The sequence below is a fragment of the Balaenoptera acutorostrata genome, chromosome 20 (genome assembly GCF_949987535.1).
Source record: "Balaenoptera acutorostrata chromosome 20, mBalAcu1.1, whole genome shotgun sequence".
NCBI lineage: Eukaryota > Metazoa > Chordata > Mammalia > Artiodactyla > Balaenopteridae > Balaenoptera > Balaenoptera acutorostrata.
The window spans coordinates 51,010,650-51,026,607 of NC_080083.1; the positions used below are offsets into that span (position 1 = coordinate 51,010,650).

The 15,958-nt window shown below is 51.3% G+C and overlaps 1 protein-coding gene across 2 annotated transcripts; it reads right to left on the minus strand.

Annotated features, from left to right (window-relative positions):
• Positions 1-716: 716 nt before the first annotated feature.
• FN3K (fructosamine 3 kinase) lies at positions 717-11,066 on the minus strand. Of its 2 annotated transcripts, XM_057536852.1 has the most exons (6): positions 10,644-11,061; positions 8,265-8,416; positions 7,296-7,387; positions 6,839-6,921; positions 2,060-2,182; positions 717-1,156 (listed from the first exon to the last, which is right to left on the minus strand). In XM_057536852.1, exons 1-6 carry the CDS (start codon positions 10,782-10,784, stop codon positions 818-820), a joined length of 930 nt encoding a protein of 309 aa, XP_057392835.1. In that variant the 5' UTR covers positions 10,785-11,061; the 3' UTR covers positions 717-817. The 2 variants fall into 2 exon arrangements, with proteins under 2 accessions (XP_057392835.1, XP_057392836.1); XM_057536853.1 differs by lacking the exon at positions 8,265-8,416 and having other exon boundaries at positions 7,296-7,383; positions 10,644-11,066.
• Between the last annotated feature and the right edge of the window lie 4,892 nt (positions 11,067-15,958).

Consider the following 15,958-nt stretch of genomic DNA (forward strand, 5'->3'; position numbering starts at 1 on the left):
GTGGGAGTGGCTCCAGCTCGCTAGACAGGCGCTTTCCAGACAACAGATGAGTGGGTGCTCGTAAAGCCCCGAAATAATTGGTGATTCGGGAGGAGTGATAACGGCGCGGCTCAGGTCTTCCGAGATGCACACACGGGTGGCCGAGGTGCCCGGCAGCCCCGCCCCTCCACGGTGGCAGCCCGACACGCCGACCCCCTGGACACCCCGACACCCTGACCACTCCAGGCACCCTCCAGGGCACACCCCCACCCCAGGCTACCGCCCCCCCACACACACACACACCCTTCTTATCGAGCAAAAAACACCAGCTGCAAAACGGAGCGCGGGAGAGCGGCTGGGCAGTGGCTGCAGCACATGGGGGGGGGGGGGTCTTTCTTCCACCTGTCCACCTCAGTAAGGTGGACCTGGAGCCCTGCTCAGCCCCAGAGATACTGCTCAAGAGGTGGGCCCATCTCATGGTCCCCAACTCTGCCTAAGCCAGAAACAGGAGACCCGAATCCACAGGGGGCCATGACATCAAATTTCACCTAAGCAAACCCCAGATCTGTGTGAATTTCTGTACAAATGTCATGGAAGTATCCAAACTCCAAGTTCCCCCCAGATTGGAATAGGTAATGAGCCTGCCGGAGACCTTTCAGGTGGTCTGGGCCCCCATAAATTAACCCAGCTGCATGGAGGACGGAGACGCAGGTGAAACTAAGACACACACAGTTCCATCCCTGAAACCACCATGGGCTTTATTCATCTCTGAAGCCGCCTCTGGTGCTGCCGCCCTGGTCCTTTGGCAAGCAGCTGGGCAGGGGACACAGGCGGCCTGCTACTTGAGAAGCTTCCTCATGGTGCCCAGGGATGGGCTCCTGTACTGCTTCCCGAAGTGGTTCCAGTGGTTCAGGTAGTTAAAGAGCTGATAGAGCAGCAGCCGCCTCTCAAACCCTGGAGCCTTGGGGACCTTCCGGTGGTAGGCAGTGAAGAAGGGCCTGGGAAACCCCCCGAACATCAAAGCAATCGCCAGTTCAAACTCAGAATGACCGTAGAAGGAGGCCGGGTCGTAAATAATGGGGCCGGTGTCGTCCTCTGCCACATTTCCTGACCAGAGATCCCCATGAAGAAGGGCGGGGACAATTTCTAGGCCACAAAACAAATCTGGGATCTTCACCTAAGAAAATAATTATTGTACACAGAGTTACCACAGGCCTGGGAGCCACCGTCTCCTTATCCAGTACTTGGAAATAAGGCAAAAACAACCTTGTGTTTGCTCAGGGTCCAACCACCACTTTGTACCAAGCCCAGGGATAAGGATCCTCTGACTCCAGGGAAATGTAATGTTGTCTTAGTATTTACTACTAATTTAGGTCCAGAAGCGCTACAATATTAATGATTTCCATACAATAGAGTAGAGAACCTCAGAGGTTATGGTTTTATTGTCATGTAGAATATGAACTATAACCTGAGTGGAGTCTTTTTGTATGTAACTTAGCAAACTTTCTGCGCTATTCTTTTATTTCACAGCACATATATATCTGCACCTCTTTTGTAGCCTGATTACTTCAGCAATGAGTTAAATAAAATTCCTTTGATGCATGCTGATAGACTGATATGCGAGTTCTGTTTTTAACATTTTGAGAGTTACGTTTTGAAACCAATCACTCTGGTTTCAAAGTGCTACCCACACCTGCTACCCACACCTGCTCTAAGAGGTAAGACGTTTTTGTGCCTTGGTGAAAAAAACAGCATAAGAATGGACAAGAAAGTAATAATAAATGCCACCATTTACAAGCCAAACACCTACATTTCACATGAGCAAAGTTTGAGGTTAAGTACCTGGTGACCAAGCAGGTGAGAGGTGCACTCAGGGGTCAAGTATGCCCTCATGTCCCATCCCCATCTCAGTTTCCCCATCAAGCCAATAGTCAGGACACTTATGGGTCCACGACTAGGCCAGCTCTGCTCCAGGCTCAGCAGTCCCCACTCTGGCTCTGTTCTAGCAGGGGGTCCCACACAAATGTGGGAGGCTCATAAGAGAACAGCCCCTCTCCCAGAGGATAATTGCTGTGCCCACCTGTAGCTGTGACCACAGTTCTCGTGCCTCTCGGTCAGCATAGTCCTTCTCAATGAGGTCCAGCTGTGCTTGGAGCCGGTGCTGGGTGAAGAAGGTTGGCCAGTCATCCTGCCAGTCGTTCACCTGAGCAACAAGGGAAAGGAGGGGCTGGTGCTGCAGCTGGTGGTCACAGGACAGAGTTATGCATGGCATCCACCTAAACCCTAAAGCGACCACTAAAAGAGCACAGCAAATGTTATCGGTGTCCAACAAGGGAGATAAGATGGAATCATTAAAAATACTTACTTAGGGACTTCCCTGGTGGCGCAGTGGTTAGAAATCTGCCCGCCAATGTAGGGGACACGGGTTCGGGCCCTGGTCCGGGAGGATCCCGCGTGCCGCGGTACAGCTGGGCCCATGCGCCACAGCTGCTGAGCCTGCGCTCTAGAGCCCGCGAGCCACAACTACTGAAGCCCACACACCTGGAGCCCGTGCTTCCCAACAGGAGAAGCCGCCGCAGTGGGAGGCCTGTGTGCCGCAACGAAGAGAGGCCCCCGCTCTCCACAGCTGGAGAAGGCCTGCGCGCACAGCAACGAGGACCCAACGCAGCCAAAAATAAATAAGTAAATAATTTTTTTAAAAATACTTAGTTAATTCAAAAGAGAGATAAAGAATAAAAGGGGAGCAAAGAACAGAGAAGACAAATAAAAAAGAAATGACAGGGCTTCCCTGGTGGCGCAGTGATTGAGAATCTGCCTGCCAATGCAGGGGACACGGGTTCGAGTCCTGGTCTGGGAAGATCCCACATGCCACGGAGCAACTGGGCCCGTGAGCCACAAGTACTGAGCCTGCACGTCTGGAGCCTGTGCTCCACAACAAGAGAGGCCGTGATAGTGAGAGGCCCGCGCACCGCGATGAAGAGTGGCCCCCACTTGCCACAACTAGAGAAAGCCCTCGCACAAAAACGAAGACCCAACACAGCCATAAATAAAATAAATTAAAAAAAAAAAAAAAAAAAAAAATGACAACAGTTCCAAACCTAACCATATCAATAAGTACATTAAAAGTTAATTCGAAAGAGAGCATAAAGAATAAAAGGTGGGACTTCCCTGGTGGTGCAGTGGTTAAGAATCCGCCTGCCAGTGCAGGGAACACGGGTCCGAGCCCTGGTCTGGGAAGATCCCACATGCCGCGGAGCAACTAAGCCCATGTGCCACAACTACTGAGCCTGTGCTCTAGAGCCCACGAGCCACAACTACTGAGCCCATGTGCCACAACTACTGAAGCCCACACGCCTAGAGCCCAAGCTCTGCAACAAGAGAAGCCACCGCAATGAGAAGCCCGCGTATCGCAACGAAGAGTAGCCCCCGCTCACAGCAACTAGAGAAAGCCCACGCTTAGCAATGAAGACCCAACAACAAAGACCCAATGCACAATAAATAAATAAATAAATAAATTTATAAAAACAACAACAATAAAGAAAAAAGAGTAAAAGGGGAGCAGAGAACAGATAAGACAAATAAAAAAGAAATAACAGTTCCAAACCTAACCATATCAATAAGTACATTAAATGTGTCTAAACACCCCAGTTAAATGACAGAGATCAACAGGTTAGAAAAATAAAGCAATTATTTTTAACCCAATTATATTTTTTAACCAAATTATAAGCTGTGTACAAGAAATGCACTTTATATATAAAAACAGAAACAGGTTAAAAGGATAAAAAAGATAAATCATGCTAACACTAGTCAAAAGAAAGCTGGAGCAGCTATATTAATATGGAAGTAAATTTCAGAGCAAAGAATCTCACCAAGTATAAAGAAAGTCATCTCACTATGGAAAGGAAGTCAACTGATGAGGAAGATGTAATAATCCTAAACAATTATGTCCCTAATATATGGCAAATAAGCACATGAATAGATAGATGCTCCACATCCTTAGTCATCAGGGAAAATAGAACCTCACTGAGATACCTCACAATCACTAGGATGGCTACAATTTTAGAAAAAGGAAAATACCAAGTATGCGAGGATGCCGAGGACCTGGAACGCTCGTACACTGACGGTGTGAATGTAAAATGGTATAACCACTTCAGAAAATATTTTGGTAGTTTCTTAAAAAGTTAAATATAAGCCTACATTTGACCTAGTCATTGGCTCCTAGGTACTTACCCAAAATAAATGGAAGCATTTGTCCACACAAACTCTTGCACATGAAGGTTCATAGCAGCTTTATTTGTGAAAGCAAAACCCGGAAACAACTCAGATGTCCATCAACAGGTGAATGGATAAACACACTATGGTTTATCATACAATGGAATGGACTTTTGACACAGGCAACAACATGGATGAATATCAAAATGTTTGTGCTAAGTGAAAGAAGCCAGACAAAAAGGAGTACACACCATATGATTCCATTTATATTAAATTACACAAAATGCAAACCTATCTATGGTGATAGAAAACAGATCAGCAGTTGCCAGCGGCAGAGAAGGGCAGGAGGAAAACATTACAAAAGGGCAGGAGGACACTTTTTTTGGTGATGGATATTCTCATTGACCTGACTGCGGTTAGCGGTTCACAGGCGCATACATATGTCAAAACTTACCAAACTGTACTTTTTAAATAGGTGCAGTTTATTTTACGTCAATTATACCTTAATAGAGTTGTTTAAAAAAAAAAAAAGATGCAAAGCTTATTTTATACAAGGGTTACTTTGTGAAATTCCTTAAGGGAGGAACTTTCTGGAGAGCATGCATCTCTGGTCAGAATCCTCAGCAGGGAGACTCCCTCTGCAGAGGGCTGTGGTGGCTGAGGCCCTGGGTTCACCCCCTTGGTGCTAGGTGCACCTCAAGAGAAGGCGGCAGGCCCCCTCCCCAAACAGCCTGAGGCATATGGGATGGCATGCCCTCGTGCCCCATCTGCCTGCCCAGGCCCCTAGTGTCCCAGCCTCGGTCTACCTCCTAGATGACCACGTCATGAAGACATAGACTGTGTGTTTGGAGCTGGAGACCAGCACTGGCTAGCCCTCCACCTGAACCAATGGGCCGTGATCCCCTCACCCACGAAAAGACATGACCTTCCCCTGAGCTACCAAAGGCGGGGCCGCCTGGGTGCATAGCTGGTGGGAGGACCCAGCTTTCACCTGGACCAGGTGGGTCAGGATGTGTGGCGGTCAGGGCCTATGCTCTGAAGCCAGACAGGGCCAAACCCTGGCCCCTGCGCTTACCAGCTGCATGACTCAGGCACCACCTGGCTTCTCTGCACATCATTTTCCTCATCTATAAAATGGGTCAATGGCAACCTGCCTCCTGGTGTTGCGATGGCAACTGGGGAGTTGAGTCAGACACGGCAGCAAACAAACTGTGTCAGTCCTCTGACCGAGCCAATGGCCCCAACGGGGCTCAGCTCACTAGGTGCCACCATTCACGGTTGCCCCATGAACGGCTGCAGCCCCTAAGGGCCCACTCAGTCCTCCCAAGGAGCAGGGAGCCTCCTGAAACTTCAGGCTGGTCCATCCAGGCTATGTCCGTCAGACACTACATCCAGTACCATCCTGTCACAGCACAAGGAGGGGGACCAGGTGTCCTCCCAGGTTTCCTGCCCCTTCCTGGCCGGGCTGCAGCTAAACTAGGTTGGTTCACTGATCCTGGACTCTGAAGGGGCACTCAGGGGCTGCCTGTGTCCCTAACAGGCCAGCCCCATCCTCACCTGCTTCACACATCAGGGTTCTGTGTACAAGTTCATTCCTCAGTTCTTGAAAAGCCACTGTGTGAGGTCAACCAAATCTCTGTAGACTCATAGCTCTTAAACTCAACATCTGAAGCAGGATAACAAGCCACATTTGGCCATACTGGCCTGGGACCACACTATCGTGCTGGTCCCTAGCTCCAGACAGGTGTGTGCTCCAGACAGGTGTGTAACCCCCAGGGTAGCTGGCTTCAGCAGAGATTCATGGGGTCTTAACAAGCCTGGTAAACCACCAGGTACAGTTCTAGGGACCCCAGATGTGAGGGCTACCCCTTGACTAAGATCCCTAAATCTGCCTCCAGCTTCATAAGGATCTTGCCCCTAGTGACCTCCGCCTGGAGGAACAGCCCTCTGCCCACACCAGGAAGACATAAAAGTATATCTATTGTACAATATGATTCCATTTATATGTAATGTCCAGAATAGGCAAATCCTAAAGACAGAGATTCATGGCTGCCGGTGACTGAGGGCGGGGTAATGGGGAGTGACTACTAATGGGTATGTGGTTTCTCTTTGGGGTGATGAAAATGTTTTGGAGTCAGACAGTGGTGATGGCTGCATAACACTGTGAATATACTAAAAATCACTAAACTGTACACTTTAAAAGTGACATTTATGTCACTGAATTACATCTCTATAGTACTAATAGTTTTTTTTTCAATTGTACTAATAATTTTTAAAGGCCCCAGGAGAGGGGCTGAGTGACCAGGACTTAGTCCCTGACCTCTAATGCTGCCTTACCCCCACCCACTTCCATCCTCCACACTAGCACATGCCCTCCTGTGATATGGCCCTTGCACCTGCTGTTTCCTCTGCTCAGAATGCTCTTCTACCTGCCCCACAGCTCCCCACCTCCTCTGAGCTCTGCTCAGTGAACCTCGTCATCTACTCTCCCCAGCCCACTTATCACAGCTCACACTCTGCTTTCAGAAATCAGATAGTCAGACTTGCTGGTGCCCAGCAGACTGGCACTCTGTCACACACAAGGGGTGGGGTGGCCAGCATTGGGGCGTCAGGAACTAAGCAGAAGCATCCTCCCCCAGGCACTCACCTGTGGGATGAAGCCGCAGCACGTCACCGTGTGGAAGCCAAACTTGGTCACATACTGGGGCCCGGCGCCCTCAGCCCTCTGGCCTGTCAACAGAAAGTGCCGCTTGTCATTCTCTTAAACGTCAGACCTCAGCAGAGCATCAGGATGGGCCTGGGCTGCACTCCTGGAACATGGGTGGCTGAGGATGTACTACATGTGGTAGCAATTGGTCCACACATGGACCAGCAAGGACATGCCTATCTCAAGCACACTGGACAGCAGAGCTGGATATAAAAGGGGTCATGAGCTGATTCTACTAGCTTATGATCAAAATTCTTATTTAACAATCTCTTGTTTCACACTGCAGTCTACAGGCAGGTGGTGTGCAACCCAACCCATTACTGAAATGTCCCCCCTGAGCACCAACCCAGGGTAGATGCACCCAGGTCAAGGGTGCACAACAGCAGTCTGAACATACCCACTCTGTTCTCCTCCTCCCTCAACTTCTCCCTGAGCTTCTGGTTGTAAAGGTGCAAATCTGCCATCTGGTCTCCTAGTTTTGATGCCTGACTGAGGAAAGAAGAAATGCAGCCAATTAAAATAAGAAACAACAACCAGCTAGCATGTTCCATTTTGAGAAATGTTTTAAATACCTTAAAAACTACTCTCTGTTCTTTAAAAACTGAAAAAAATGAACTGTAGGCAATGACCTCCAAAAAACAAAATAGTATAAAATCACCAAGAGGGGTAGGCTTCTGTTGAAGCCCACGGAGGTACTGGGAATTAAGGGACAAATCAAGGGAAAAGGTAATGTTAAGTAGAAAAAAAAAAAAAAAGGCTCCCAAATTTTGTAAAAGCAAATGTAAATCACATATAAGAAAAAGACTGGGGTGATAATCACACACCAAAATTTAACAGTGACTGCTCCCTGCTTCTGGGATGACGGGTGCCTTTAGTTTTCTTTACATGAGTTTGCGTCTTCCACCATTTTTTAAACAATGAATATACATAACTTTAATAATTAGAAAAACAATTAAGGACTTCAGATAATTTCTAGATCAGACCTCACTGCCCAAACTGAGCTGGCACGGGTGCCCTCTGAGCACAAAGCAATGGATGGTTCAAACACGCTTATCTGGCACAGCTTTGTGGAGCCAAACTAACCTCAAACTGACCCTGCATGGAAAGCAAGAGCTCCTGTCTCCATCAGGGATGGCAGGTGTGGTTCTTGGCCCTGCCTCTGCTCCCTGCACGGAGATATATGGGCAGCTCAGCAAGAGGCTGCTCCCCCTCTCTCTCGTCTCCCTCTCTCTGTCTCTGTCTTCCTCTCTGTCTCTCTCTCTCTGTCTCCCTGTCTCTCTCTCTCTCTCTCTCTCTCTCTCTCTCTCACACACACACACACACACACACACACACACACACACACAATACTCTCTCTCTCTCTCACCTGCTCAGGCCCCTCATCTTCAGATGCTCCATCACAAAGGCAGCCCCACCTCCAGGCAGGTCAATCACCTTGATAGGCTGAGGCGCCCGCACCAGGCCGGTGCTCCGAAGAGCCTCCAGGCTCGCCATCTCCCCCTCAAACATCTGCCGGGCCTGCGTCCAGAACACGGCCGTGAACTCCGACGCCAGCAGGGGCTACGCAGCCAGGCTGAGGCTCACAGCCCTGGACAGAAGCCACCATGTGGGATCGCAAGTACCCAGGACCTCCAGTTGCTGAAAACTGGCTGGAGAGCAAGGCAACCGCCCCCAGAGGGTGGGACGCAATGTGGCCCCCTTTAGATAGGAAGGGGCTGCACCGAGAGCTTAGGGTGGACAGGATACTGAGGCCTGCACCAAGCGCTTGCTCTGAGAGGTAAGGAAGCACAAGCCATGGTGGGGTGGGGTTCTGGGGGTGCTGGGGAAACCTTCGGGTGCTAGGAGTGCCATGGGGGTGCTGGGAGGTGCTGGGAGTGCCATGAAGGTACTGTGGGGTGGTGGGAGTGCTATGGGGTGTTGTAGTAGACCATGAGAGTGCTGGGGGTATAGTGGGGTGCTGTGGGGTGCCACACGGTGCCATGGGGGTGCTGGTGGGGTGCCTTGAAGTGCAGGTTAGTGGAGGGTATGGGGCTGCGCCTGGGTCCCCTTCCAGGTTACCTGCCCCCACGATGCCTTGAGCACTTACAGCAAATGAGGGGCAGCATGGGGGGCATGCCAAAGTGACTGGGGCACACACTTGGGGCAGGGGAAGGCAGGGGCTGGGGGGGTCCAGGGCTGGTCCCCAGAGGCAAGCACCCACCAGGGCCTGGAGGCTGGGAAGGAGCCATGCACCCCACCCAAGAAGAAGACAGCCACTCCCCAGGGCAGCGGAACAGCCTCCACTGGGACCCAGGGGTCTTCCTACTTCTAAAACATTTTGTACAAATATCCCAATTTTAAATTAGGTGAACTCTCACCTTAGGTACACTATATCTGGGTTAAAAATGTGTTTGTTAATATGATTTGCGAATACATCTGGCTATAGAACTAACCTTTGTGAACAAGATCAAAGCATCTATTTCCACACAGGAAAAGAATTCCATCCTTTAATTCAAGGACCTGAGGGGAAAACGTGCAAGGTGTCCTCCTAACTGCCAATCCACACCTAGAATCATGGAGCGGGGTGTCCAGTGACCCCCAGCCATGCTCCCAGGGTGAGACCCCAAACGTACAGGGGAAGAGGACACCTGGGCTCCAGATTGCCCACATCCTGAGGGCCTCACCTATCACCTGTTCTCGTGTATTGATTGATCACCTACTGTGTGCCAGCACTGAAGGTTTCAAGGCTGAAAAATGGGATCCCAGCCTGGAAGAGCTTTCAGGAACCAGCTGCGAAGTTTCCAGGGCCACCGTGAACCCTGAACCCAATACCGCTTCCCAGTGGGCGGGCCTTATTGTTTTGAGGGATTTGGGTACTGAAACCAGATTCTTTAACAGTTCCTGGTGCCAACAGAGCAGGGATGCCGGACCAGTGCTGACCCATTGTCCATCCTAAACGTTGGCAGTGCTGCAGGGGGACTGGAGGGGTCACTCTGGGATTTTCTCCAGCCCACAGCCAACACCCCCTCCCCACTGCCGCATTTCAAAGGGGCCTGGCCCACAGAGCACCAGGGGCCTCCTTGGAGCTGCCCACCAGGGCCAAGGGAGCGCCATCCTCAGCATCTGAGGTGCACACACTGTGGTCAGTTTTCTCCATCTGTAAAGTGTTACTATTTTCCATGTATATTTAACAGCAATATTTTAAGCAGGCGATGGAAACCAGGTCCAAACACAAGCATGGCCTGTGAGTAGGAGGAGCAGAAGCCTGGCCCTCTGTGTCAGGCAAGGGTTCTTCCTTCCTCCTTCCATCTGCCGGGGAGGACCCAGGGGCTGTGGGGAGCGGAGCCCAGAGCTGAGCCCCAAGGGAGTGGCAGAAGCAGCCCAGGACCCCAAGCTTCACCACCCCCCATGCTTGAATGGTTGAGAAATTAAAACAGACACCAAAAACTCCTGTGCATCCAGGCAAAAGGAAGTAAATTAATCCCGCAGCAGACAAAACCTCGGAATCCCACAGAAATCGCTTGAGCCTCTGCAAGGCCGCAAGCTGACCCCGGGGCTGTGACTGCCAGGCCTGGCCCAGGACCAGACCACGGCGCTCCCTCTCCCTGAGCCCCTGAGCGTCTGAGCCCCTTCGCCACCCTCCTCTCCTCCCCGCCTTCCTTCCAGCCCTCCCCCACCCTCAACCCCTTCTCCCCTCCAGCTCCCGGGGCAGGCTCAGGCCGCAGGGAGGGGTGGGGTGGGATGGGATGGGGTGGGGGGCACGCACCAGCGTCCTGCGGTTGACCTTGATGAACACGGGACCGGCATCCGTGTCGTAGGCGCGTCCCTCGCTGATGCAGCCGGCCCCGGGGCTCCCGAAGGCGCGCAGGGTCGCGGTGCGCAGCTCCGCGCGCAGCAGCTGCTCCATGGGGCCGGGGGAGGGATGGGGGACGGGAGACACGGGGACACGGGGGACCTGGGACCGCGCAGACAGCGGGCCCGGACGCGAGCTCGCCGCTGCCGAGGCAGCTGTCCGTGGTGGAGGCGCCGGTCTGTGCGGCCTAAGGGCTCCCAGCGCCCGGGTGTCCGGCCTCCCGGTCTTCCTCTCGCAGGAGGGTGAGGGCGGGGGTTCAGTCAGGCCGGGCAAGCGCTCGCCGCCCCCACCCCGTAGGCCAAGCCGGGCGGACCCAGCGCTATGGGAGGAGGGCGGAGCTCTCTGATAGCGGGACAGACGTGGGGGCGGTGCCCTTCCGTGTGTCCACAGTCAGTGAGTCTGGACCCGCCTGGGACTCGCCCAGGGCCCTGTAGGGCCTGACCTCCCTGTACGGAGGCTCCCTGAACCCTCTCTGGGCCTCGGTCCAGAGCCCTCCCACCCAGCAATACCCAGGACAGTCCAGGGGAGATTGCCGTCCCTGGGATGCGGGTCACAGGCCTTGCTAGGTCTCACACAGTCCACAGAAGGCTGGCGGTCTTGACCACGTCCTGCCAGGCCCCAGGCACTGCCTGGTGACACCGGTTGCTGGCACTGGGCTTGCTCGTCAGGGCGCCTGGTGCCCATCAGAGATAGAGTCTGCTCTTGGGGTTCTGATACCAGGCAGCGGACCACACCCGGAGTGGGACTCCTGATTACAGAGGCTGGCTGTCCCAGGAAGGGAGCTTCCTGGCACAGATGTGCCAGGACTTCCCTGGTGGTCCAGTGGTTAAGACTCTGCTCTCCCAATGCAGGGGGCCCAGGTTCCATACCTGGTCAGGGAACTAGATCCCGCATGCCACAACTAAAGATCCCACATGCCGTAATGAAGATCCCACGTGCTGCAACTAAGACCCAGTGCAGCCAAATAAATAAATAAATATTAAGAACACACACACACACACACGTGCCATGTGCACAAAGGCATGTACACATGCCCTCACACATGCATGGCCGAGAGCAGGTGGGCAGGAGACTGTTTGGCATCTGGACGAAGGGTCTGACCCCCGCAAGTCTCCCTCCTCCCAGCTCTCCCTCTCAGTCTGGCGAAGCCCAAGCTCCTATTGCATCCTGAAAAGGGATCTGTGACAGTAAAGATGAGCTCTCGCACTTCTGCAGACGTCTTTATTCTCAATGAGCAGTCCTGCTGGGTATGGAAGGCAGGCTGTTCTTGCACCACTGAGATGGCTCTGTGGCCTCACCTTCCAGCTCCTGTGCTGTTGAGAAGCTGGAAGCCAGTTGGATTCTTAATTCTCTGTGTGGAAACAATTCTCTCTCTGGAGGCTTTTGGATCCTCTCTTTGTTGCCGGTATGTGACAATTCCCCAGGGAAGTGCCCAAGATGAGCCTCCTCTGGGCAGGACAGGTGGGCCATTTCAGGATAGAAACTTGGGTCCTCCAACCCTGGGAAGTTGCCTTCAGCTTCTTCAGCTCTTTCCTTATGATTTCCATCCTGTTTTCTCTGTTCTCTCGGAATTCCAAATCTTTGGTCTAAACCCAGTCCCAAAGCTGCCGGGGTCAGGTGCCCATGAGCTCCACCCTTCTGCCCCCTCCTGCCCTTTCTTGCAGGAGACGCTGGTCTTGACTGAGCCCCATTCTGGGCTGTGGCCACGGTTTGTCCAAGTAGGGTGAACATGCTGGGTGGCAGCCAGGCAGGGGCACACCATCTTACTGGTCCCGAACCCAGGCACTTGGGGCTGCTCCCCAGGCCTCCCAGCTCCCATCTGAGTAGCCCTGGGTCCAAGGACAGAATCCTCAGCATGAAGACACATGCCTAGGAGAGCACTCTGACTTTGCAAACCAGCCTGCCCTCCTCCCAAGCCTGCATTTGAGTTTTGGTTTGTGGTAGGAAGCTCAACTGGGAGATGTGACTCAGACACATCCAAGCAGCCCCTTCCCCACTACGGCCAGTCTCCTGGTTCCCCAAGAACCAGAATGATGGCTGCAAAGGTGCAGAAGGCACCTCTCAGCCCCAACTGTAGCTAAAACTCAGGCAGCTATTGCAGGAGTTCTCAGGAAATGTATCTGGGGGTGTGGATTGGGGTGGTAGTACCAGCCAAGGTACTGGGGTCACTGTGCAGAGGAGCGACTCTCCTGCTCACTCAGATCCTTACGGTGAATACCGAGTCCGGTGGCACCGAGAAGGGAAACACAGCCCATGGCCAAAAGTGTCCCATTGCTCCGTGTTGAGGGGAGTCTCAGGAGGGTGGGGAGGGTGTAACGCTGCTCAGAAAAGGGGCACCAGGAAGGTAGCTGTAGGCACAGCCCCAGGGCCATCACAACAGCCCGTTCTGATATCAGGCAGCTGGGGCAGGGGTTAGGATCCTAAGGCCTGGCTGCCAGCAGGGCCGGTGGACGTGTTCCAGGTGTCAAGGCTAGCCCACCATCCTGGCCTTCACCGTAAGCATACTGGGTTCATGCCCCTCACACAGATTCTGGGAAAGGGAGGGGTATTCTGCCGCCTCTTAGGAATTCAGAGTCGGCTGTGATGGGGCGGCTGTTCCATGCCCACCCCAGTCCCCCACCACTCTGATCTCTGATCGCTGTTTCTGAACAATTTCCAGGATATCCGCACACATCTGCCCAAGAGGAAACCCCAGCCGGGAGGCAAGTTCTCACACAAGGAGCTTTTGGAAGCAATTTCACTGGGAGAAGATGAGGAACACAGAGGAAGCTGCCCCCCACCCCTCACCCTGAGAGACAGGCTCTAGACATGCTGAGCAGTGTTTACTGGCAGGGCTCTCGCCAGGGAGTTAGTTCATCTCCAACAACCCCATGGGTGTTGTTACCTGGGCCCACTTTATTTTTTATTTTTTTTAAATTTATTTTATTGAAGTATAGTTGATTTACAATGTTGTGTTAATTTCTGTATAGCAAGGTGATTCAGTTATACATTTATATTTTTTCATATTCTTTTCCATTATGGTTTATTACAAGATATTGAATATAGTTCCCTGTGCTATACAGTAGGTCCTTGTTTATCTGTTTTATATATAGTTTGTATCTGTAATCCCAAATTTCTAATTTATACTTCCCCTACCCGCTTTCCCCTTTGGTAACCGTAAGTTTTTTATGTGTGTTTCTGTTTCATAAATAAGTTCATTTATGTCATATTTTAGATTCCACATGTAAGTGATATCACATGGTTATTTGTCTTTCTCTGATTTACTTATGATAATCTCTAGGTCCATCCATATTGCTGCAAAGGGCATTATTTCATTATTTTTTATGGCAGAGTAGTATTTCATTGTATATATATACGACATCTTTCTTTATCCATTCATCTGTCAATGGACATTTAGGTTGCTTCCATGTCTTGGCTATTGTAAATAGTGCTGCTATGAATACTGGGGTGCATGTATCTTTTTTTTTTTTTAATAAATTTATTTTATTTATTTATTTATTTTTGGCTGCGTTGGGTCTTCGTTGCTGTGGCACGGGCTTTCTCTAGTTGCAGCGAGCGGGGGGCTACTCTTAATTGCGGTGTGCGGGTTTCTCATTGCGGTGGCTTCTCTTGCAGCAGAGCGCAGGCTCTAGGCATGTGGGCTTCAGTAGTTGTAGCACGTGGGCTCCAGAGTGCAGGCTCAGTAGTTGTGGTGCACGGGCTTAGTTGCTCTGTGGCATGTGGGATCTTCCCGGACTAGGGCACGAACCTGTGTCCCCTGCCTTGGCAGGCGGATTCTTAACCACTGCACCACCAGGGAAGCCCCGCATGTATCTTTTCGAATTAGAATTTTCACCTTTTCCAGATATATGATAGGAATGGGATTGCCAGATCATATGCTAACTCTAGTTTTTTAGGTTTTTTGTTTGTTTTTAAATTGCTCCTGGTTGAAAGTCAGTGGGTTTTTTCTTTTTTCTTTTTTGACTGTTCTGGGTCTTCATTGCGGCACACAGGCTCTTCATTGTGGGCTTCTCTCTAGTTGCGGCGCGCAGGTTTAGTTGCCCCGTGGTATGTGGGATCTTAGTTCCCCAACCAGGGATTGAACCCGCATCCCCTGCATTGGAAGGTGGATTCTTAACCACTGGACCACCAGGGAAGTCTTATTTTTAGTTTTTTAAGGAACCTCCATAGTGTTCTCCATAGTGGCTGCACCAATTTGCATTCCCACCAACGGTGTAGGAGGGTTCCTTTTTCTCCACACCCTCTCTGGAATTTATTTGTAGACTTTTAATGATGGCCATTCTGACTGGCGTGAGGTCGTACTTCACTGTAGTTTTGATTGGCATTTCTCTAATAATTAGCCATGGTGAGCATCTTTTCATGTTGTCCATCTGTGTGTCTTCTTTGGAAAAATGTCTATTTAGGTCTTCTGCTGGGCCCACTTTAGGAATGGATTCAAAACTCACGTAACTCACCTAAGACTCGCCTCTTGTACTGGTCCCCCAGCCCCTAGTACAGCATGGTTTCCATTATACCAGAGGTGGAAGGTCTCCAGGCTTCTAAGACCATCCACTAGGATGGGTTCCTCACCCCTCCACTAGGATGTCATAGACACACAGTCCTGTGTGATGCAGGGTAAAGGTTTGCTAGATTCATGTCTGTTTGGAGCAAACTGGCACCTTCTTCCAGGGGTTGGGTGCACTGCTCTCTGAAGCAAACTGAACTTTCCAAAATGTGCATGTTCCTCCCTGATTTTGGCTGTAATTTCCCAGATTCCCTCTGAATCCCAAACAGAATCCAGCCCATAACATCATCCCATAACAGAGTCCCAACAGTTTACAAGTGTCTTTCTGACACTGCCCTGCAGACGTGAAGCTCAAGACAGCACAGTGGTGGCCTGTGGCCTCCACGGCTGCTGAACCACCCGAGTGGGACTTTGCACAGCAAGACGGAACCCTGTCAGAACCCCGGCTTTTTTTTTTTTTTTACAGTCAGGGCACCCACCTCGATCAGACCCTCTTCCACGAGAGTTCCCTCTTTGTCGTCTCAGCTGGTGTTCTGAGCCACAAACCTACAATGAGCCTGAGAGCGATCTCAAAACCCAAGCCCTGAAGATACACACTTCACTCCCAAGATAGCCTTCCAGGCCTTGCCTCAGTCTGTTCTGGACGCCACCAATTATACAATTTCCTGGTGTTTCGGAAGCAGCAAGTTAGATCTGAAGGAGGGGAATGTGAGAGGACATGGGG